The sequence below is a fragment of the Somniosus microcephalus genome, chromosome 4, assembly GCF_052327205.1.
Source record: "Somniosus microcephalus isolate GS21.2 chromosome 4, FLI_Smic_1.0, whole genome shotgun sequence".
Classification (NCBI taxonomy): domain Eukaryota; kingdom Metazoa; phylum Chordata; class Chondrichthyes; order Squaliformes; family Somniosidae; genus Somniosus; species Somniosus microcephalus.
In genome coordinates this window covers 253,081,735-253,103,211 of record NC_140990.1, presented here as the reverse complement: position 1 = coordinate 253,103,211, position 21,477 = coordinate 253,081,735, and the positions used below count along the sequence as shown (strand labels likewise).

Genomic DNA, 21,477 nt, shown 5'->3' with positions numbered 1-21,477 from the left:
GAGGACAAGGGGAACCCTATCGTTGTTCCGGGAGGGAGGGGCAGGGGTGAGGGCAGAAGTGCAGGAGATAGAACGGACACGGTCGAGGGCCGTGTCAACCACGGTAGAGGGGAATCCTCGGTTGCGGAAAAAGGAAGAAATGTCGGAAGCACTGGTGTGGAAGGTGGCATCGTCGGAGCAGATACGGCGGAGATGGAGAAACTGGGAGAATGGAATAGAGTCCTTACAGGAGGCGGGGTGGGAGGAAGTGTAGTCCAGGTAGCTGTGGGAGTCAGTGGGCTTGTAGTGAATATTGGTCGATAACCTATCCCCAGAGATGGAGACGGAGAAGTCGAGGAAGTCAGAGATGGACCATGTGAAGGTGAGGAAAGGGTGGAAATTGGAGGCAAAGTGAATGAAATTGTCTAGCTCGGGGCGAGAGCAGGAAACAGCACCGATACAGTCATCAATGTATCGGAAAAAGAGGTGAGGGAGGGGACCTGAGTCAAGGGTTTAAATCAAACATGGCCACAGTAAATAATAGTTCTAAAAGGTCTAAGAGTGTTAAAAAAAACAAGCCTAAAGGCTTTGTGTCTTAATGCGAGGAGCATTCGTAATAAGGTGGATGAATTAGCTGCGCAAATAGATGTAAATGGATATATGATGATTTGGATTACGGAAACATGACTCCAGGGTGACCAAGGCTGGAACTCAACACCCAGGGGTATTCAATATTCAGGAAAAGGAGGTGGGGTAGCATTGCTGGTTAAAGAGGAGATTAACACAATAGTAAGGAAGGATATTAGCTCTGATGATGTGGAATCTGTATGGGTAGAGCTGAGAAATACCAAGGGGCAGAAAACGTTAGTGGGAGTTGTATGCAGACCCCCCAAACAGTAATGCTCAGGTTGGGGGTGGCATTAATTGGGCAATTATAGATGCGTGCAATAAGGGCACAGCAGTTATCATGGGTGACTTTAATCTACATATAGATTGGGCTAACCAAATTAGTAACAATACTGTGGAGGAGGAATTCCTGGAGTGTATATGGGGTGGTTTCCTGGACCAATATGTCGAGGAACCAACTAGAGATCAGGCCATCTTAGACTGGGTATTATGTAATGAGAAAGGATTCATTAGCAATCTTGTTGTGCGAGGCCCCTTGGGGCGCAGCGATCATAATATGATCGAATTCTTCATTAAGATGGAGAGTGAAGTATTTGACTCAGAGACTAGGGTCCTGAATTTAAATAAAGGAAACTATGATGGTATGAGATGCAAGTTGGGTAGGATGGATTGGGGAATGTTACTTAAAGGGTTCACGGTGGATAGGCAATGGCAAACATTTAAAGATCGCATGAACTACAGAATTGTTCATCCCTGTTTGGCATAAAAATAAAACAAAAAAGGTGACTCAACCGTGGCTAACAAGGGAAATTAGTGATAGCATAAGATCCAAGGAGAGGACATATAAATTGGCCAGAAAAAGCAGCAAACCTGAGGATTGGGAGCAGTTTAGGATTCAGCAAAGGAGGACAAAGGGATTAATTAAGAGGGGGAAAATAGAATATGAGAGTAAGCTTGCAGGGAACATAAAAACTGACTGTAAAAGCTTCTATAGATATGTGAAGAGAAAAAGATTGGTGAAGTCAAGCGTAGGTCCCTTGCAGTCAAAATCAGGGGAATTTATAAATGGGGAACAAAGAAATGGCAGACCAATTAAATATACACTTTGTGTCCTCCTTTGTGAAGACAGTACCAAATAACCTCCCAGAGATGTCGGGGAACATTGGGTCTAATGAGAGGAAGGAACTGAATGAAATCAGTATTTGTAGGGAAATGGTGTTAAGGAAATTGACGGGATTGAAGGCCGATAAATCCCCAGGGCCTGATAATCTACATCCTAGGGTACTTAAGGAAGTGGCCCTAGAAATAGTAGATGCGTTGCTGGTCATCTTCCAAAATTCTATAGATTCTGGAACAGTTCCCATGAATTGGAGGGTAGCTAATGTTACCCCACTATTCAAAAAAGGTGGTAGAGAGAAAACGGGGAATTATAGACCAGTAAGCCTGACATCGGTAGTGGGGAAAATGCTAGAGTCCATTTTTATAAAAGATGTAATAGCAGAGCACTTGGAAAACAGTGACAGGATTGGACAAAGTCAACATGGATTTACAAAAGGTAAATCGTGCTTGACTAATCTACTGGAATTTTTTGAGGATGTAACTGGTAGAATAGATAAGGGAGAACCAGTGGATGTGGTGTATTTGGACTTTCAGAAGGCTTTTGATAAGGTCCCGCATAAGAGATTAGCGTGTAAAGTTAAAGCACATGGGATTGGGGGCAGGGTGCTGACTTCGATAGAGAACTGGCTGGCAGACAGGAAGCAAAGAGTTGGAATAAACGGCTCTTTTTCCGAGTGGCAGGCAGTTACTAGTGGGGTACCGCAGGGATTGGTGCTAGGACCCCAGCTATTCACAAAATGTATTAATGATCTAGACGAAGGAACTAGATGTAATATCTCCAAGTTTGCAGACGACACAAAGCTGGGTGGGCGTGTGTGCTGTGAGGAGGATGCAGAGAAACTCCAGTATGATTTGGACAGCTTGGGTGATTGGGCAGATGTATGGCAGATGCAGTATAGTGTGGATAAATGCGAGGTTATCCACTTTGGTGGCAAAAACAGGAAGGCAGATTATCTGAACGGCAATAGATTGGGAGAAGGGGAAGTGCAATGAGACCTGGGTGTCCTTGTGCACCAGTCGCTGAAGGTAAGCATGCAGGTGCAGCAGGCGGTTAAGAAGGCAAATGGTATGTTAGCCTTCGTAGCGAGAGGATTCGAGTACAGGAACAAGGATGTCTTGCTGCAGTTGTACAGGGCCTTGGTGAGACCACACCTTGAGTATTGTGTGCAGTTTTGGTCGCCTTATCTGAGGAAGGATGTTCTTGCCGTGCAACGAAGATTCACCAGACTGATACCTGGAATGGCAGGAATGACGTATGAGGAGAGATTGGGTTGGTTGGGCTTATACTCGCTGGAGTTTAGAAGAATGAGAGGGGATCTCATTGAAACTTATGAAATTCTAACAGGACTAGATGCAGGAAAGATGTTCCCGATGGCGGGGGAGTCCAGAACCAGGGGTCACAGTCTAAGGCATTTAGGACTCAGATGAGGAGGAATTTCTTCACCCAGAGAGTGGGGAACCTGTGGAATTCTCTACCACAGAAGGCAGTTGAGGCCAATTCATTAAATATATTCAAGAAGGAGTTAGAGATATTTCTTAAGGCTAAAGGGATCAAGGGATATGGGGAGAAGGCAGGGACAGGGTACGGAGTTTGGATGATCAGCCATGATTTCATTGAATGGCGGAGCAGGCTCGAGGGGCCGAATGGCCTATTCCTGCTCCTATTTCTTATGTTCTTAAACCAGATGTTATCGGGTCATATGATTGACGCATCAAAGAACCAATAAATGGTGAATTTCTTTTCCTGTTTGGACCTTTCCAACCAGTACACAGAGAGAGAGTGCTTATTGAGGTTAGTGGGGGTTATTATTAGTTTTAGTAACATTTAATTTATCGTTATTGATGCGGTCTCTAGTTAAAAACCTTTTTATTTCAGTATGTTTCATATGAAACTTGTGACGGGAGGCGGTTTAGTTTGTAGACCCCTTAGAAAGTCTCTATGGACCCCAGTTTGAGAACCACTGATTTAAACTGATCACCCTTGTGCATTCGCTTAATGCCAGTCTTTCATGTGCCTTTGCCTGTCCTACTGCTCCTACGAAGTGCTACCCTCCCCCACCCCCAGTGACTGCAGCATGGCTGGTGGAAGGCTGTGGACTTTCAGTGGAGGAGACTGCAGATGGCCTTGGAGGACGACCTCGAGAAGCTCTGGGCCTAGAAGGCCTGGCTTCAGATGGCACTATCTCGGCATGGGCAGCAGCAGTCTGTGCTGGCTGGCTGACAGGCAACGGCAACGGCACTGGCAAGGATAGGAGCACGAATGTTGTCACCCCAAGAGAGGACAGCAGGTTTGTGCTCCATGGAGCCACTGCCACTCCCCCAGGGCAGAACCTCAGAAATGTTAGTAATCTGTTGGAGGACAGATTGCTGGACTGCTGTGACACCCTGCAAGCCCCTTTGAAAACTGGTATCTGCAGCCATGATGGCAGCAGTCTGAACTTGCATGACAGCAAGTTGACTTTGTGCAACTTCAGTCTGAGCTTCCATTGCAGCAGTCAGACTTTTTGCGGAAGCTGAGACATCAGCCGCTGCATCATGGTTGAGTCCACAAGTGTGCTCATGGAGTTGACCACCACTTCAGTGTTGAAAAGGATAGGCTGGAAGCTACGCGTAAAGCCCTGTGCCAAGTTGGTTCTGACTCCTCTATGCTCCTTGACATTGAATGCATGCTTTCTGGCAGGTCTCCCAATGCACCAAGCATTTGGTTGTGTATGCCCATCAGCCTTCTTCTGTAGCCTGCCCCATCTAAGTCCTCATCCGAGTCCTCTGGAGCAGAACTCGTGCGCGATCTCGCCCTTCAGCGAGCTAGCACCTGCACTATCCTTGCCCCCCCCTGCCTCGGCTCCAGTGCACTCGTGCCCGGTGTCTCACCATGTGCAGATCCCACCTCTAATCTACCCTCTAAATTACGTAGTCAGTATCTGAGCTGGTGGCTGCGAGTGTGAAATCAAGTGACGGTGTATCTTCATCATCACTCTCTACTTGGTGTTCTTCCACTGCCTGGCAAAGTTGCAGTTCCGAGTATCTGAAAGGTAAAAGACTCAAGGTTAAGGTTGTGGTGGGGGGGGGGGGGGGGGGAATGCAAGAGGTGCAAGCTTACACCATCTGCAGCTTGTAAATCAGAAGAGATTGTGGGATGAGGGGGAAGTGGGATGTGAGGAGGAAGATTAGGTATGAGAATACCATCATCTTCTATGGTTTCAGCCCCGCTGCTGGCCACGGCATCAGCAATGGCCACTCCAATAATGGCCAGCAGTTTCCTCCATGGGGGTTAGGGCATGCAGGCATGCCTGTCCCCCTGTGTTGTGTATTTTGAATGTGTATTAGAATTGTCCCACATGGGATACCGTAGTGGTGATTTGCAATGCACTATGGGAAATGTAGTGCATCGAGTGAAGAAGCACATTGTAAATAAAATGGCCGTTAACTAAACTCTCCACCCCGGAGTCCTTCTTAATTGTTATATAGGTAAGGGTATAAAACCCCTGGAGACACAACAAAACTGGCGACGAGGATGACGGACTTGCGCATCACTTTGCACTGGAATCGGCGATGTTTAAAGTAAGAAGTTACTGTCTTTTCTTAATGGCGCGCCCGCAGTTTAGTGCTGATGCAATCGCCTCATAAAGGTGGCGGTTAGTGTGTTACACAAAGAAGAAGGGGGAGAGTAACGATACAGTGAAACGAAGTGGAGGAAAAGGACTGTAAAGAAAAAAAAAGAAAAAATGGCTCTGCTAACCGGAGCGTTTGGACCATTTGATGAAACAGCGGAGCAATGGAGTGCTTATACAGAGCGTTTCGGATTTTTCGTGACTGCAAATGGCATTAAAGATGACGTGAAAGTGGCGACATTCCTCAGTGTGATCGGAGCAAAAACATTTGGCTTGTTACGGAGTTTGATGCACCCGGATAAGCCCGGCGCTAAGACATATGATCAGATTGTGGAAGTTTTGGAAACACATTTCGCACCCAAAGCCTCTGCTGATTGTCGAGGTGTTCAGGTTTCACAAACGAAACCAAGGGGAGGGTGAGTCCATAGCCGAATATGTTGCAGTGCTAAAGAAGCTAACTGAGCATTGAGAGTTTGGTGAAACTCTAAATGACACTGTCCGTGATAGGTTTGTGTGTGGATTAAGATGTGAAGCAACACAGAAGCGCTTGCTCACGACTGACAAACTGACGCTTAAATCAGCAGTGGAGCTCGCAGTGTCTATGGAGTTAGCAGCTAAAGATGCACAGCTGTTGGGGGCTGCAACAAGAGTGCACAGGGTAGCAGCTACACCGGATAAGCATGCAAGGGGCGCCAGGGAGTGCTACAGATGTGGAAGGTCAGGTCATCAGCCATCTGACTGCTGGTGTAAAGACCTGACCTGTCAGAAATGTGAAAAGAAAGGACACATTGAACGTGTGTGTAAAGGGCAAAGCAAACAATCCTACACAGAGACACACAAAAACAAACAAGGAAACACATCCAACTGGCATTCTAAAAAGAAAAACCTGCACATGGTGAAACAAGAACAGGAAGACAGTGACACAGACTCTGATGGGGAGCTGAATCTCCATGTGTTAACGGTGAATGGAGGCTCATCAGGCTATGGAGTCACTCGACTACTCGAGGGAATACCGGTCAAAATGGAGCTGGATACGGGGGCCACTGTCTCCTTGATTTCAGAGAAGCTATTCAAAGAAAAACGGAACCACCTATCACTGACGCCGGCCAAGCTCATCTTAAAGACCTACACTGGGGAAACAGTCCCAATGCTGGGTAAGACGGAGGTCAAGGTGGAGCTTAAATGGACAAACCGTGATGCTGCCAGTTTACGTGGTCAAGGGTGACTATCCATCCCTGATAGGCAGGCCATGGTTGGAGAAAATTCATCTGGATTGGAAAAAAGTGAATGCGGTATCAGTCAAAGAGGCGGGGCTAGCGGCAGTGTTGACAAAGCATGCGGCTGTCTTTGACGGAGAATTGGGGAGTATGAAGGGGATTACGGTCAAACTCAAGGTGAAGCCTGACAGCCAGCCACAATTCCTGAAGGCCAGGAACGTTCCCTACGCCCTCAGACCAAAGGTGGAGGCTGACCTGGAGCATCTGGTCAAGGTAGGGGTCCTGGTGCCGGTTTCGCACAGTGAGTGGGCCACGCCCGTGGTACCAGTGATGAAGAGTGACGGCGCGGTTTGCTTATGTGGAGATTTCAAAGTAACAGTGAATCCTGTGCTCTCAGCTGAACAGTACCCCCTCCCCATCATTGAAGATCTTTTCGCGGGTCTAGCAGGCAGTCAGAAGTTTAGCAAGATTGATCTATGCCAAGCCTACTTGCAGATGCATGTAGAAGAGGACTCACAGAAGTACCTCACCATCACCACCCACAAGGGCCTCTACAGGTATTGCCGCCTACCCTTTGGTATAACATCAGCACCAGCATTGTTTCAGCGGGCTATGGACCAGATCTTAAGCGGCATTCCAGGGGTACAAAGTTATCTCGACGATATCCTTGTCACAGGAAAGGACGACAACGAGCATCTGCAGAACCTGACGAAGACACTGGGAAGACTTGAAGAATATGGCTTACGCGTTCGCAAGGACAAATGCGAATTTTTCAAGCCATCAGTGGAGTACCTAGGGCATGTCATCGACGCGGACGGCCTACACACAGCACCGTCGAAATTGAAAGCCATTGCCGACGCTCCTACACCTACAAATGTCGGCCAGCTGCGGTCATTCTTGGGTCTCCTGAACTATTACAGAAAGTTTATTCCACAGCTGGCATCACTGTTGAAGCCATTAAATGAGTTGTTGTGTCAGGGCAAGGCCTGGGCGTGGACGAAGGAGTGCGAAGCTGCATTCAAGAAAGCCAAAGCAGCTTTGACGGACCCCAGAGTGTTGACGCACTTTGACCAGTCGTTGCAGATTCAGCTGGCCTGTGACGGTCGCCTTCTGGCGTCGGTGTGGTCGTGTCCCACATCTTTCCCTCAGGCGAAGAGAAGCCGATTGCATTCGCGTCAAGGTCCCTGAGCAAGGCGGAGGTGAAATGCCCGCAGATCGAAAGAGAGGCTTTGGGCATCATCTTTGGAATCAAAAAGTTCCATCACTACTTGTTTGGAAGGAAATTCACCTTGCTGATGGATCATCGTCCTCTGACATCGATCTTTGGTCAGCACACAGGAATACCCTCCCTGGCAGCGTGCAGGATGCAGCACTGGGCGCTGATGTTAAGCGCTCACAATTACAACATCAAATACCGGACGTCAGCAGCACATGGCAATGCGGATGGATTGTCAAGACTTCCGCTACCTGTGTCTTCTGAAGGCTGAGTAGAAGATTTTCTACTTTGACATGGTGAGCAATGCCCCTGTCACGGCCCGGCAGGTCAAGAAAGAGACCAGAGTGGACCCTACGCTATCCAAGGTGCTGGATCGGGTGATCCGAGGAGACGGATCACGGGTGTCAGACGCACCACCCGAGCTCCTACCTTACCTGTCAAGAGGGAAGGAGTTGTCGGTCACGTCAGGATGCCTCCTTTGGGGCATGCGAGTGATCATACCACCAAAGCTGCGGAAACATGTCCTCAACGAGCTGCACTCAGGACATTGTGGTATTGTCCGGATGAAGGAGCTGGCACGAAGCTACTTCTGGTGGCCTGGTCTGGATCATGAAATTGAAGTTGAAGCGAAATCATGCCCATCATGCGAGACAACCAGGGATACGCCAAGAGCAGCGCATCCGTGGGAATGGCCGGCGACACCGTGGCAACGGATCCATCTGGACTTCGCTCCTTCCACTGGTCCCGCGATGTTCCTGGTCGCGGTGGACTCCCATTCCAAATGGCCGGAGGTTGCAGTAATGTCCACTACCACTACGGAGAAAACCATCGAGACTCAAGAGAGATGTTCGGGCGATTTGGTCTGCCGGAGCAGATCGTAACCGACAATGGAACACAGTTCACATCCCAGGAGATGGAGGAGTTCCTCAAGAGCAATGGAATCCAGCACACGTTCTCCACGCCTTATCATCCATCCACGAATAGATTGGCGGAGAGATTTGTCAGAACGCTGAAACGCGCGTTGAAAGCGGCAAGAAGTGATGCTCCTCTAAAGCAGCGCCTGAATGCTTTCTTGCTTAAATACCGAAACACGCCTCATGCTACGACTGGAGCATCTCCTGCTTACCTACTCATGGGAAGGCAGCTACTGACACGCCTTGACCTGCTGAGGCCAACGTCCACAGAAGCAGTGGTGCACGCCAATCAGCAGGATCAAGTCAGCAGACGAGCTCAGAGGTCCAAAGAACGACACTTTGTGGTGGGGGGACAAAGTCCTCGCGCGTAACTACACCACCCCGGAGCGGTGGGTCCCGACTACGGTCATTCAAAAGACGGGCCCCGTTTCATACTGAGTCCGCACCGGAGACGAACCGAACATGGAGACAGCATGTAGACCAGTTACTGCCAAGACAGTCGCCACAGATAACCCAAGAAACAAAGGATCAAGGACCTGCTGGGGGATCCACTCTTGTGCCATCGAGGGAGGAAGCCATGCCTGCAGGGTCACGGGAGAGCCAGCCAGAGCCTGCTCCCAAGACTAGGCGTTACCCCCAAAGAGAAAGGCAGCCTCCAGAGCGCCTTAGTTACAGTTAGTGCTAACCGGTGTGCATGGGGCAGAATAATCCCCAGGGTTAGCGGAGTGTAGAGGCAGTCGACCCTGTCTTCCAAAGTTATAGTCATTTTCAGTTATTCTGTTTTGTGGACGTTCTATTTTAAGGGGGAGGAAATATGTTGTGTATTTTGAATGTGTATTAGAATTGTCCCACATGGGATATCTTAGTGGTGATTTGCAATGCACTATGGGAAATGTAGTGCATTGAGTGAAGCACCACCTTGTAAATAAAATGGCCGTTAACTAAACTCTCCACCCCAGAGTCCTTCTTAATTGTTATATAGGTAAGGGTATAAAACCCCTGGAGACACAACACTCTGTTTAGTTCCTGCCGCCTCCGATTATGCGCCACCTTGTCCTGCAAGAGAGAAGGAAGTGCGTCAGTGTTGTGCAATCTGTGTGGGTGATGTGGTTGTCATGGTTGAATAGCTGGCAGTGTGTGCAAACTGTGAGATATGGATGTGAAGCTTGCAGGAGTGCCAAGTGTGTGAGGGTGCGGTGGAGTATATGAATGTTAGGTATGAGTCCCAATTGATAGAGATTGTTGGTAGGTGAGTGATGGGGGTGTGGTGAATTGAAGAGTGTCTAGGACTAGTTGGTAGGATATGGTATTTGAAGATGCATACACTGACGACTCAATGAGGTCGTTGAACTTCTTGAGGCACTGCATCCAGGTCCTCGGGGCTAGATTCCTGGCATTGACCTCCACAGCTATCTGCTCCCACTGTCTTTTGACCTTGTGTCTGGAGGGCCCCTGCAAATATAGGACAGCTCTCCTCCTTTCCACCTCCTGCACCCGCTGTGGATACAAGACATCTCTCCTCCTGCACTAAGACCTCCAGTTTAGTGTCGAGAAACCTTGGAGCCCACTCTCTCCCATGTTGTGTCATTCTTCCTGGTTTGTCAGGTCAGATTCATTTCCTGCACGACTCCCAGCACCTGCTCCAGCCACAATGCGCCTCCCCTTTAAGAGGTGCAGGCTAGCTTTAAGCAGTGCAGGATAGCTTTAAGAAGTGCTAGGAAGTAACAATATTCGGCCCTCTGCTGATGTGTGCAGCCAATGAACAGCACAGTTAGTGCAGGCTGCACGCAGAAAATCATGCTAATGAGCAGGCAGCACAAAGATGGTATGCTGCCTACATTTCAAACAACAGGCGCGGGTTAATTGCGCATCGCGATCCCCGTGTCCATTTTCGGCGGCTATCCAATTTAGCCCCCATTCCCTTTCAGTACTTCACTGTCCAACCTATATAGATTGAGAATGAACCTCCATATTGTGACACCTCAATCATAAATCTCATGAAATTGTGCCCTCCTGTATTCCCTCCTAAGTTAGAACTTTGTGTTACTGTTTTATAAATAGCATTGAGGGTCTCAAGAGGCAAAACGTAATGCTTTCCGACAACCAACTAGAGATAAAGGAAACCATAACATTACAAATGGGAAGAGATGGATACAAGTTTAAAAAGGCTAATGGATCTCTCGTGGTATTGCACACCATGAGCAAGTTGAGATGCTGCTTTAAAATATGGATACATCAACTGTCCTTCCCATTTTCACCAGTCAAATGCTGATGCTCATCCCCTCACAAGGTTTAACTCTTCCTCCACCACCGCACTCTAGACCCTTTCGCCTGCCTCGACCACACCCATTCCCCCGCAACATGTCATCACTCCCTCTCTCTTCTCAGCCATCATTCAACAGGGTCGATCTCTCTCTTTCTCCCCCTAAAGTTACCCAAGAGGGTCTTTCTATCTCCCTCCCCAGTTCCCAAATCAGCATCTCTCTTGTCGTCCATTCCCCAAGCTGCAGAGTTGCTGAAATCAGTGTTTAGATTTTCAGGATGATTGTAGCCCAATGGTCATTAAAAACCAGCCCAATAGTACAAAAATATTAATCACAACAGAACATAGCACAAACAGCACAGCAGAAAATGATTACTATATTTTCTCCAATACAGTACAGTATATTCTCTCCAGATTTTGGAATGCTTTCTCCGATTTCTTTATTCTAAATATGGTTTCTCTATTTTCTCTCCAACCCTGTATATCTACAGTTTCTGCAATATATTTTTTCATCTTTCTCTGGGTGTCTGCTTTTCTACCTGTCACACTGGAATTTCTATAATATTTTCTCCATCGCTCTCTATTAGTTCTGGCTTTTTTCCTACCATCTAGGAGTGTCTGGTTCTGTGTTGTTTTCTCTGCAGTTTCCATAATATTTGTTCTTTCTTCATCTTTCCCTTGTCTTTGTAAAGTGTTCTCCCTCTTTCTCTGGGTGTCACAATGCAGTTTAAACTTATGCAATATAACATACGTATCCAAATAGTAGTACTTCATAGTTCAGAGTCCCTTCAGCCTATTTGAGAGATCTGGGGCCAAGCCGCGAGGTGGGTTTGTGGCAAAAGGGAAGCAATTGCAGAAGAAAGAGCTCTAACTTGTCACCGAGTATCCTGTAAGTGGAGTCAGCACTCTCTGTAAAACGCAAGATCAACAAACTCCATATCTATCACACCTTGCATCTTATATTATTTATCCCTAAGCATGCAGTTTTGTGATCCTACCAAATCAGAAATCAATGTTTTCTATGGATTAATCTCTAATATTTATTCTTGTAACCCCCTTCTTAACCAGATATTTATCCAACTTTTAAAAAAAAATGCTGTTAAACTGAACACTACTTTTACTGAAAGCCTATTCCACATATCCACTACTCTGTGGGGAAGTGGCTTTCCCTGTGATCAAGTTTTACTTGAAACCATCCCGTATACACTCCAGGAATTCCTCCTCCACAGTATTGTTACTTATTGAAACTTTTAAAATTCTAACAGGACTAGGCAAACTAGATGCAGGAAGGGTGTTCCCAATGGCGGGAGAGTCCAGAACCAGGAGTCACAGTCTAAAGATAAGAGGTAAGCCATTTAGGACAGAGATGAGGAGGAATTTCTTCACCCAGAGAGTGGTGAACCTGTGGAATTCTCTACCACAGAAGACAGTTGAGGCCAATTCATTAAATATATTCAAGAAGGAGTTAGATATATTTCTTAAGGCTAAAGGGATCAAGGGATATGGGGAAAAGGCAGGGACAGGGTACTGAGTTTGGATGATCAGCCATGATCTCACTGAATGGCAGAGCAGGCTTGAGGGGCCAAATGGCCTACTCCTGCTCCTATCTATATCTAAAAGAGTGAGTGTGTCTGTCTGTCTGTGTTACACACTCAAAAGTTATAGCGCGTACCTACACACGTTATATCAAAAGAAAGCTTATCATTAGGGGAGTCTAATAGGCGTATTTACTTTTTGGTCAGACAAAAATTGTTCGGACAGTATACAAAAACGTTCAAAAATCCGCTCATTAGCGGTTGACCAATCCTACCGCTCATTAGCGTTGAGTGACGTGATGGTTAACCAATCCTACAGTTCAGTGACCTCATGGTGGACCAATCCGCCGTCTGTGGGCGGGCCTAATCCTGCAGCCTCCCGAAACTTCGCCACCATTTTTTTCACCCCCACAGCGACAGCACCAGCCAAACAAACCCCCACATTGCGGCTCCGGGAGCGGGAGGTGAGTTGGAGTCACTCGGGCCAGGCCTCACAACCGCTCCGCCCGAGACACAGAGCGGGCGGGGGAGCGTCAGCGGCCGTCCGCGGCCGTCCATAAACCGCGCTACCCGCGGCACGGCGGCCGGGCGCACCGGGTAATCAGCTGGGGTCCGTCTCGGCCCTAGAGCCCGGCTGGGCCTGAAGCGCTAGGCCCCGCACCGCCACCGCGGCCTGGCTCAATTTTCAAAGCCCTTCCCCGGGTGACAAATTATCACAACGGCACCGGGCCCGAGGCGCTAGGGAGGGAGAGTGGAGGGAGGGACAGAGAGGAAAACAGGGAGAGACGGGGGAGGGACAGAGAGAGGGGGAGGGAGAGAGAGAGGGTCAGGGAGGGAAAGAGTGACACAGAGCGCGTGAGCGGCAGCGCCCGGCCCAAAATTGCCCTGGCAACGCCGGGCCCCTCCAGCTAGTCTTCTATGTTTCTATGTTTACTTGAGGTTCAAGAATTTCAGAGCCCCCGATTTTAACTCCAGGTGGATTCTCCGCTCAGGCTGGAGTTAAAATTACAATCAGGTCTCAATGGTGGGCCGCAACATGCATATGTAAAGAAGGACCTTGTTGGCTCCACGTGCATGTCCTTGCTGCCTGCTCAGGAGAGCAGGTTAAAATTGCAGATATTGTAATCATGGCGGCTTTCGGACAGATAAGAGCTAGGGCGATTTTAACTGCCCACCCGCCAGATTTCTGCTGAGCGAGTCGGGTTAAAATTACCCCCTATATACTTCTGGTTCTGTACGCACAGTTCAAATTAAACAACCTGCTTGTATCTACATTATCAATTCTTATCAACGTTTTCAAGACCTGAACCGTTACTTAATCTTTCTTTATTCAGTGAAATCAATTTCAGTTCGGAGTAGCTTTTCATAACTTGAGCTATAAATCCCAGAATCACCCTTGGTGCTCTTCTCTAAATTCTTTGCAACACATTATTGCCCTTTGAAGATAAGGAACTCACTTGTTTACAAAATTCAAATGTAGCCTTACTAATAATCTGCACACGGTTATAATAAATCATTTACATTCAAATGCCCTCCAGATGCAACTCAGTACATAACTGACCTAATTGATAAAAGCTTTACATTGACTGGATATTTTACACAGATTCAATACTTGCAGTAAACTGTCAACAATCACACCAAACTCCTTTTCCATATCTGCTAATGAACATCCATACCTTCATCATGTTATCTATTTCAATGGTCAAAAACTTACCTGTAATCGCATTAAAATCCAACTTCTATTCAGGAGACTTAATTTGTCCAGATATTTTTTTTTTACATAAATGTCTTCAGTCTCCCTTATACAATAAAAACATGCAACACAAACACAACTGGGAAACAGTTAGGCAATTCACAATCCCATTAGGATACGATGGACTGCCGTATATTATGATATAAAATGGTCTCCAACAGGACAAATACTTCACTTCAATATACATAGCTTACCAAGGTCCATTGTTGTTTCCATGAAACTTTTTTGTCTTGAAGCAAATTCAGCAAGCAACTTCTGTTGTCTCTCTCTGGCTTTCTGACGTCTGTACGAAGAAATCAACAAGTCAAAATCAAACTATCGTTGGCAAAAGGTGCATAAAGATAAGTTAATCTCTCTTGAAAATTCAGCAGATTTACTGCGACCTATTAAACTGTAGGATTTTTCTCCTGCAGTAAAACAAATGTTAGCATAATGCAGAAAGATTCCAGTTTTCAAATATAGAGCACCACATTCAGATACTGAGCAACTGGACAGTATTTCAAAACATTGGCCCGGAATTTGCAGTCAGCGGCGAAGCAAAGGCATTCGCCGCTGGCCCCGAAGTAAGCTTCGCACAAAGATCTTGCGATCTCTGTGTCGAGAAGTTTAGGTTTTCCGACGCGTAATTCAAATCAATGGAGTTTAGTGGGGATCCCCTCATGCGAGCTGCTGTGACGTCAACAAGCTATCTAAGCAGCCAATCAAAATGGAGAATTCTCACAGACAGCAAACAAGGAAATGAGTAAGCTCTTAAAATTCTAACTTTTTAAAAATATTAGAAAGAGCAAAACAAAGATTGGGGCTCTCACATGGGAAAAGGCAAACCTGAAATAAAGATGAACAAATTTTTTTAAATGGGGAAGGGGGGCAGCGGGGCACAGCTCAGCCTGTGTCGGAGCAGTGAATGACAGACCACAACTTCAGGATGGCGGAATGATGGCAAACGCTGCCAGTTCACCGTCATCCGGACCGCAAATTCCGGGCTATTATGTACTTACAAATATATTTTAAATATCAAAAAGACAGATGATTGATGAATACCTCAGACTTTATACAGAATACTTCAGTATTTATCCATTTTACAGTGTCAGGTTTATCAACAACTAATGGAGCATATTCTACTAGATCAGAAATAAGATTGGGAGATTTTATTCCACAGTTCAGCATTTCAATAGGTAAGTAGAAGGAAGAAAGAAGAAATGAATTGCCTTTGTATAATGCCTTTCACATCCTCAGGACATCCCAAAAAGCTTCACAGCCATTTAATTACTTTTGAAGTGTAGTCACTGTCGTAATGTAGACAAATGTGGCAGTCAATTTGCACACAGCAATGTCCCACAAACAGCAATGAGATAAATTACCAGATAATTTGTTTCAGTGACGTTAGTTGAAGGATAAATTTTGGCAAGAACACTGGGAGAACTTCCCTACTTTCTTCAAATAGTGCCGTGGGATATTTTATGTCCACGTGACAGGACAGACTTGGTTTAACGCTTCATCTGAAAGATGGCGCTTCTGCCAGTGCAGCACTCCTGACTCAGAGGCAAGAGTGCCAACACTGAGCCAACGCTGGCACTTAGCAATTATAGAAGGTTTTAATAAATTTAACTTATCTGTTCAGCTACTGAACAGGATCATCCAATATTCTCGGTCAGATGTTAGATTAACTGATAGTATATCAAACACAGATACAAAATGGTTTTCTTTTTCAGTATCATATCTAGAAATATCATATGCTCAATCTCAGCAAGGCGGTAGACTTTTGTCCAAGGTATATTTTCTTCCCTGACATCATCTAAATAGAAATGTTTTGTAGTCAATATTCAGGTTAGAAACTAAACATGAATCAGAACAGTTCCTTCAGGTTTGGGATGTCCCGTGTGGTTAAATCAGTACTCCTTTCCAATAATTGATATTTAGGATTTCAAATTATTTCTCAATTCTTTTATTTAAATAATAAAAGCCAATTATATTAGTCACTTCACACTGATCAGAGATGATGCTGATCACTTTTACCCGTCATTCTTTCCATTTGGGAGAATAGGCACAATTAACATTAATGTTCCGCCACATCTCCTTTGTGCATTGCATGGGCTACATGGCTGTGTACTGAATTGGGTGCCCCAGTGCTTGGTGTTGGGCCTACTACGGTTCCTCGCTTACAAAAATTACTTGGATTCAGGCTCTTAAAAAAGCAAACTGGTCAAGTTTGAAGAAGTGACTCAAGATAGGAATAGCAGTGAAATCAGAAAAAGTTCAGAAATTTTAGAATGAGTTCAACAAAACATGGCCAATGAAATTTCATGCAGAAAATTGCGCCACACACATACATCACTGAATTGCGTTGAAATAGCTAAGGATGAAGTTGAGACACCTGGACATCTTCGTAGACTTAGCACATCCAAACAGTGAACATCAGCAATCAACAAAGCCAATAGTAGGAAGCAGTATATAGCCAGAAACAGTAGAAAATAAGTCAAAGGAGAAGTCGCAATCAAACTACAGTAGAGTGTTCTGGTCAGCCTGCACCATGAGTACTGTGTTCAGATACAAGGGACACCTTCAAGCACTGGAGGCCGTGCAGAAAATAGTTACGGTGAACCCTAGTATCAAGGGGTTTGAGCTATGAGGAAAGGAAAGAAGAAACATGGGCTATTCATCCTGTAAGGGAAGAGTCTACGAGAGGTATTTAAGATAATTAACAGAATGGAAAAGGTAAATCCAAAATATTTCTTGAAATTGAGAGAGTAGGAAACGGAGACGGTGATATTTGGGGATTTTTGATTGTTTATTTCTTCACCGAAAGGATTTAGGATTCAATCCTTTCTTTGCACTAAAACAGCTGTGCAGCCATTTTAACATTTAGGATTAAATCCCACGCTATTTAAAAATAAGTGAATTTGCACAGGTTAAAAAAAAACCACAGGCTACAGAAATTGATGATGTGTAATAAAGCCAGATGAGCCAGGCTCTTGAATGTCACAGTTCACAGTCTATTTTCAAACTAATAATTATCTCATCCCAGGCAGATTAGCCAGGATTACCCACATTCATTTTGAGATCAGGAATGGTTTTTTTAAACCTGCACCCGAGAGAGTTGGAAAGATAGCCAGTTGTTCCGGCAGGCCTACTGGTGAATCACTAAAGAGGAGGAAGTCAGAGTCGCACCCCCCCACTGGCTGGGAACACAGAAAATGAAAAGGGGCTGCAAGGGACAGTCTTTGGCTTTTTAAGCTGGAGGATAAAGTACAGGAGATTAGTTTTTGCAACTGGAAGTTGTCTAGAAAGAAAAGTAATGCTAAAAACAAGCAAGTTCGCTCACGAAAAGGACATGGCGTATGATTTATTATTTACTCCCATTTCTCAAGGGGGGGGGGTCAGTTGAGTGACACAAGGGGAATTTGCTGTGACTGTTACTCTGTATGTTTTCTTATTGTCTGTAAAATAAAGTAGCTTCATTATTCATATCTGGTCTCGTCTTTCTAATTGTTTGATTCTGCCTTTGCAAGGATTGAAGAAATGCATGTGAAGGCACATGCAAAAGATACAATATGCAGTGCATATCACAAAGGGGTCCGATTGTTACATCCTTGGATTACACCATCATATAATTGGACATTAGGCAGTATGGACACACTTCTAAAGCAAGATACTCAGACCACTTACAGGAGTAACCAGTATCACTATACCAGAGAATAGCTAAGGCAGATGCTAATCCCGTAAGAGAGATACAAGTTATAATTAGTTATAAATTTAGGACTATCAGAAAATTCTTTTTCACACAAGAATGAACACCACATGTAGTAGACTTCCAAATATAGTAGAAGAGGCAAAAACCCTGGAATTATTTAAGGAACAGAATGCTGCAACAAGGGGGGGGGGGGGGGGGGTGGAAAGAGATAGGGTCTTTCTGAATGGATGAATTAAGATGGGCTGAATGGCCCATCTCATTATTATCTTGTAATCTGATCTTGGCTGGGGTGGCAGTATGGGTAATAAAAGTGGTCTCAGCATCCATGAGCTTTTGGGTTTTTGGGGGGTGGGGGGGGGTGAATTAATAAACAAACAAATCACTTGAAAAGTCTCTTGCTCCTAATCTCTATCGAATGAATCCTGCTGGAAGTGGCATGTGAGCATTGGGTAAAGATAGGATGAGGATCAACAGGAATGTTCGCACGGTCAAATAGCTTGTTGATAAATACCATCAAGACTCACATGTGAACAATGGTCCCTAGTGCAGGGTCTGCACCCATGGAACTCAACCCTAAAAAGGAGAGGAAAGGAGTAGGCATGGGAAAATAAAATTGCATGTTGGATAAGCTTCAGAGATGCCTACAGATTCAACATTTTACTATTTTCGAATCAGACCAACTAGGTTTTTTGAGCTTTTCTTTCATTGGAGAAATGTTTAATCAACACACGCACACGCATGACCTACCCTTCACAAACCCATGATGACTCTCTCTGATTAACTGCTTCTTGTCCAAGTGCATAGTCACTCAGTTTCTGACGATAGATTCCAGTAACTTCCCCACAATTAATGTTCCGACAGATCTGTAGTTACCTGGTTTGTCACCCCCTCCTTTCTTAAATAATGGAATGACATTTGAAATTTTCCAATCCTAGAATACAATTCCTGCATCTGGAGAGCTTTGGAAAATTATGACTAATGCATCTGCAATTTCCTCACCCTTTTTTTATTTAAATAGACTCCAATGACAAGAGAGAGACAAAAAAGCTACACCCTGTCCACACACAAAAAATCACAACCCTCGCATGCACACAAAACCCTTGCTAAACACCAAACAAGCTATATCACCAATACACCAAAATAGAGCTCCCCATACACAAAAAATCCATGCCCCTAGGATTATGGCCAGCCACCTCGACCAACCATCTTCACCTGTTTCCATCCCGTCCCTCTCGCCCCACATTCCCCTACCCCAAAGCTTGTAAACAGATGCTCTGACCATAGTCGTTTAGGCTAGAGGACTAAATTGTACAAAAAGATTGCCATGTGTTCTGTATCATATCAGGAAGCAAGTCTTTTCTAGTGCACCAGGCCCAAGAAGTTTAAAGGGCTCCAACAAAGTCATAGTTGAAATCAGCTTTGTGAGCAGTTAACAAGTAAACAAGCAAGCAGGAACCAGATGAAAGGAGCTCACCGGCCGTATTTGGCCTGCGGGCTGTGTACTGGATACTCCTAATTTATAACCAACTCCCAAATGTAAACATTGTCCATTCATTGGTTAAAGGTATCAACATTTTAGTCAATTCAATCTTTGCTCTGGTGACTGCACACTGGAACAGCTGCAGAAGCTTGAGATTGAGTAGTCCTATGCCAGTATCTGGAGGTAACCAAGTAGGCCTCAAACAACTAATTTGATGTATAACAATTGAACAGTTGCCATTTCTTTCAATTGTCCCCAAATATGATCCTAATCGGAACTCAATTCGCTTTCAGAGCAGCAAAGATCTGATGCTCTTTTCATCAAAAATCAAGAGGCCATACTGATCTGTCAGGCTTTTTTTTGAACAAATTTGATACTCATGATATGCCCTGTTGCACAGTTCTGAAATTGTGAAACCTTAGTGATAGTGCAGGTAAATACATAAGTATCACCCACTGGAAAGGATGTGACAAATATTGAATAATGGTTCTGAAACTGAGCATCATCAAAGGCACTTCAACTAGGCTGAAGGTGGCCTTGATCGAACAATTTAGAGCCCAAAAAACTTCACTTTGATCAAAGTATGGTAAAAAAATCACATCACAAATTGAAAATTCTCTTAAGCTTAAATTAAAAAGTGCTAAACTTTATATAAAATTTCAGTAAAATAACACAAAATGAGTCAATTCACAAAAACAATAGACTAAACTAATTTTTTCCCTGTGTGTAGAGATAACAAGATTTGCTACCAATAATAGAAAGCAAAGACCTGAAACATTGTTTAGCTCAATAAGGGAGCAGGGAAGGGGGGTTAACACTTAAGCAAGATGACCCCCCTTATGTAGCACTAAAACCTTTGAAAGACACCAACTCAAATGCATTTCCTCCTAATTTAATGTTGACATGAACAACTCTATCTAGAAAGTGAACAATAGCCCAGAAATTCAGGTCGGGGGCTTCCCGCGGGTGCAAGCCCCCGACCTGCACTTGCCATGCGCGCCGGCAGTTGAGCTGTAGGGCCCCGTGGAATTCCGCTCCGGGGCCTGGCCCAGCTGCCGGCGCGCTGTGCTTGCGTGTCCCGGGGCGTAGTTAGTGCGATGCGTCCCCTGGGATCACGTGAGCCATGGGCAGCCAATCGGAGGAGGGAAAAGCCCATTCATAAGATTGACAGGAGGACCTGTCTAAACTTATGAATACTACGGGCTTCAAAATAGCATTAAACCTTCAAATACATTTTTAAAAAGCATCACACTTTTTCAATAAACTACAAATTACATTAAATAACTATTTTAAACAATAATTTAAATTTTTGAAAAAAATAATTTTATAAAAACGGGCTAAAAATAAACTTACCTTGCTTTAAAGTATTTAAAAATAATAAACCTGTGGAAAAAATATTTTAATTTTAATTAATTGACCACTTACCTTGTAAAAAGCAGGCCTTACGCCTGCTTTTTTAGATGTGTAAATCCTACAGGCTTAACCTCGCGTGAAAACCTGCAAAAAAAACCTAAGTTCAAAGCGCACGCGCAGCCTCCCCTGCGCGCACGTTCAACCTCTGAACCTCTTCGTTCAGAGGATCGGAAGTGCCGGTTTCCCGCGCATGCACAGTGCATGCAGGAAATCTGCACTTCCATTCGGCCTACGGGTGAGTACCCCGTGCGTACTCGCCCGTGGAGAGCTGAATTTCTGGGCCAATGAATTCACATTTTCTAAATGAATCCAATTAAGGGATGTGTTTAAGAAATTTGGATAAAAGCGAAGTCTTTATGATCTCATTATCTAATAAATGCAAGTCTTAACTCCCACAAAAAAGACTACTGATAAAAAACACCATCTGACGCTCTACTCCCCATTACTCACGGGCACCAGACAACAGTAGAGGCTGAGCACTTGGGGCAGGGTTCCGAGAAGCAAACTGAACATTTTTGACAGGGGTTTGAATTTTCAGCTACAGGGCAGGCATTCCACTTGGCACTGAGGTTACGTGCAGAGAGGCCTGAAACTTTTATAAAAAGGGGGAGAAGGCATTCCATTTTCCTAAGAAGCCAAGCTCTTGCCCTTTTACACGG

General features: G+C 45.1%; 1 protein-coding gene across 1 annotated transcript in view; it reads right to left on the bottom strand.

Annotated features, from left to right (window-relative positions):
- The window catches only part of ubr3 (ubiquitin protein ligase E3 component n-recognin 3), a 381,077-nt gene that overhangs the window by 220,100 nt on the left and 139,500 nt on the right, over positions 1-21,477 (bottom strand). The window contains 1 exon segment of the mRNA XM_085986233.1: positions 14,429-14,517. Coding sequence (XP_085842359.1) covers positions 14,429-14,517 — 89 coding nt within the window.